Below are 3,307 nucleotides of genomic sequence, written 5' to 3' on the forward strand. Positions count from 1 at the left end.
TGTATCGGAGGTTGTACAAGCTAACACAAGCTTTTCCCACAGACGGCGCCAATTGTAAGGACACGATTTGGTGACGAACCTAAACTGTATTGGGTTCGTACGTAAAAGGCCCAGACAATATGATTTGTAGAGCGTGGGTGTAAAGAGCTAGGTTAACTGTGGTATCTACCTCCAAGATTTTCTCTCAAGCCCATACAAGGTTTTCCTTCTTTTTCGTTGGTATAATCAACGTTTTTTTTTTTTTAAGTCCCTAGTGTTACTCTCTCTCTCCTCCTTCTTACTTCTTTCTCTTCAGTTTTATGTGTGTTCTTCTTTTTTCTCGATCCCCTTCTTCATGTTCTTCGTTTAGTTTATATACTCCCCTTCGCGATCCATCCTCGCCGAACACGTGTAGATTGTGTCCGGGGGATTTCTTTCTGTCCCATCTGGCACCTCCTGGAACTTCCTATGGGCAGCTGTAAGGCTGCTTCCCTACTGCTCAGGTATCACCTCCACATTAATGCGGCCAGAGAGTTGGTTGAGAGGTCATTAATGCGGAGGCAGCTATAGTTTCAGATATTTGTTTGCCTTATCTCTTTCATCTTTAGTCGGCTACTCTACCCTTTGAGATGACCTAATTCTGAGATCTGATCGCGGTGAGACCACGTCCTGATCGTCCTCGGACGCGATCGTCCTCGGACACATACTGCCGAGGAGCATGACGTCCTCGGACGGGTATACGGCCCCGGATGGGCCACTGGCCCAACAATCCTCAACCAATTCTGAATCCTATGGGCCTATCAACCGAATGATCCCCACAAAACCCAAGGGACGAGAACAAGACACAAGATGACTTCCACTGTTTCACACCTACCCACTTTCTACTTCTTATTAAATGCTTCTTTTATTTATTTATTTATTTATTTATTTTTAACAAAAGTTATTAATGGGCAGACAAACCAACGTGGTTTATCTGCCACTCTTTTACTTATTTTATTTTATTTTTTTGAATTTTGTTTTAATTTCTTAGAAAATCGTTTATAGTTTTCTATTCTTTTTCTTTTTGACCACTCCTATGTAGAAGGCTTATTATGCTTTTTAATTTTTTTTATTGAGTTGTGAAATTAGCTTAAAATAATTTGAATAAAAGAGGTAAAATTTTGAAATGTAATTAGATATATTAATTTATATAGAATTTTTTTTAGACTGTTAGTAGTTAGTAAAAAAAAATTAATGAAACAACTAAACAACAATAATTAATAATTTAATTAACTAATACATTATAAAAGACAAATAAATTAAATTATGTTAGGCTAAACAACAATTAATAATTTTATAATTAATAAAACAACAATACAACAAACTATAGTTTATAAAAGACAAACAAATTTATGAAACAACTAAACAACAATTGTAAGGACACGATTCGTAACGAATCGTAGCGGTGTTGGGTTCGTACGTAAAAAGGCCCAAATAATATCATTTGTAGAGCGTGGGTTTAGAAGGCTAGGCCTTAGTCACCAGGCGATGGGTTTTTCGTGGTATTCGTGCGTGTCTAGGTTATCTTCACCCATGGAGTCTTTCTCCTGGAGGTGGACTGGGAGGCTCTGGTTTTTTGGCCATTTTTCCCAACCTCCTCTTTAGGTTACTTATTTTTCCTTTTATATTTGTCTGCGTTCATTGTCCTTCGTCCACGTATAGGGTCAACCTTTCCAAGATAGATACTTGTCCCATCAGCCCATACTCAAAGTCGTTGGGGGTGGTTGTAAAAGCCAAAGAATGCGGCTCTGTCAGGTTCAGAGCATTGAATGGCAGTAAGGGCAGCTTTCCCTGGATATTTTAGATCTTTCTTCCAAGTTTCAGTCCTATACCGTTTTTACCCCTCTTTCTGGGGGGACTTTGGGTCTGCCGAGGACTGAATTGCCCTCGGCGGTATCCAAAGGCTATCTTGTCGAGCTTGGGCCATAGCCCTCCTTGGCTTGGGCCTTTGGATTCTCCCCGGCGGTATCCATAGGCTATCTTGTCGAGCTTGGGCCATAGCCCTCCTTGGCTTGGGCCTTTGGATTCTCCCCGGGTAGATGGGCCTGGCCCATAAATCATTTGGGCCCCACAACAATAATTAATAATTTTATTAATATTTCAAATGAACTTATAGCTCATTGTTCAGGTACCTTTGTTCATTTCATTTCATTTCATTTTTTTTTTTTCTTTTTGAGGTTTTTTGGTGTACAGAATGCAAATTTGTTTTGGTTTTAAGAACTTTTTTTTTTTTTTTTTTGGGTACAAACTTCATGCTGGCCAAATCTTGAATTTCAGTCGGTATTTACCGAAACGTCCCAAAACACCCAAAATAGACTGAAATGATCTGAAATTTTTTCAAAGTGGAATAGGAACACCCTGGACAAAATTACTAGAGCCGCCACTGCATTAGAGCAACCTCTCTCTCAACGATAGGTAAGGGGGTGGGTTTCATCTAGCAAAGGAAAAAAGTTCGAGTGAGTGGATTATTGCAGCAAAATTCCTAACAAAATGTGCTCTAAACATGGAGGCAATCATACGTACTTTTAACACTCTGTGGAGGTCAAAGAATGGATTCAAAGTTAGAAACGCAGGAGACCATGTGATGTTATTTGTCTTTGACAATAAGGAGGAAGTGGATAAGATCTTTGCAGCATTACCCTGGAGTTTCGACAGACACATAATGCTTATACAACGTTATGAGAAGAAGCTACATGTACGTGAATTGTTTTTTAGTCATGTAGCAATATGGGTTCAGATTCATGACATCCCAGCTACCTTCATGACATGCGAGGTTGCAAAAGAGTTGTGTGAAAACGTGGGCATGGTGGATAGGACTATTGATTTTTCTGACATAGTTGGTGGGAGTTTTATGAGAGTGCGGGTGGTAATTGACGTAGCTCTCCCACTTTGTAGAGGCCGCCTTATAACTTTTGACAAAGGGGAGGAAGGGTGGGTTTCCTTCAAGTATGAGAGACTGCCTAACATATGTTATTGGTGTGGATGCTTGAATCATAGTGATAAGGATTGTGATCGCTGGATTGAAAGTGATGGAAGCTTGAAACTGGAAGATAGAGAGTATGGGCTGTGGATTTGAGCTGTTCCATCATCTTCGAATAAAAAATCAGTGGTCCGAGTCCCTGAGTTCTATGAAGCTAGGAAGAAGACGTAGAGGACTCAAGCACAATCATCGAACCATGGGGGCAAGGCTGGGGCGGAACGAGTGGTGGACGGAAGGTCAGGCTGATCGGTCATGGTGGTGGAGACACAGGTGGAGGAGGAAGCGGTTTTTACGGAGGAATTTAATGAG

At 40.5% G+C, this 3,307-nt stretch overlaps 1 protein-coding gene across 1 annotated transcript; it reads left to right on the plus strand.

Moving 5' to 3' along the window:
* The first annotated feature begins 2,521 nt into the window (after positions 1-2,521).
* On the plus strand, positions 2,522-3,094 carry LOC115973463. The gene has a single exon (XM_031093731.1). The coding sequence runs from the start codon at positions 2,522-2,524 to the stop codon at positions 3,092-3,094; it is 573 nt and encodes a 190-aa protein (XP_030949591.1).
* The last annotated feature ends 213 nt before the right edge of the window (positions 3,095-3,307 follow it).

This window comes from Quercus lobata, chromosome 2 (genome assembly GCF_001633185.2).
Source record: "Quercus lobata isolate SW786 chromosome 2, ValleyOak3.0 Primary Assembly, whole genome shotgun sequence".
Taxonomy (NCBI): domain Eukaryota; kingdom Viridiplantae; phylum Streptophyta; class Magnoliopsida; order Fagales; family Fagaceae; genus Quercus; species Quercus lobata.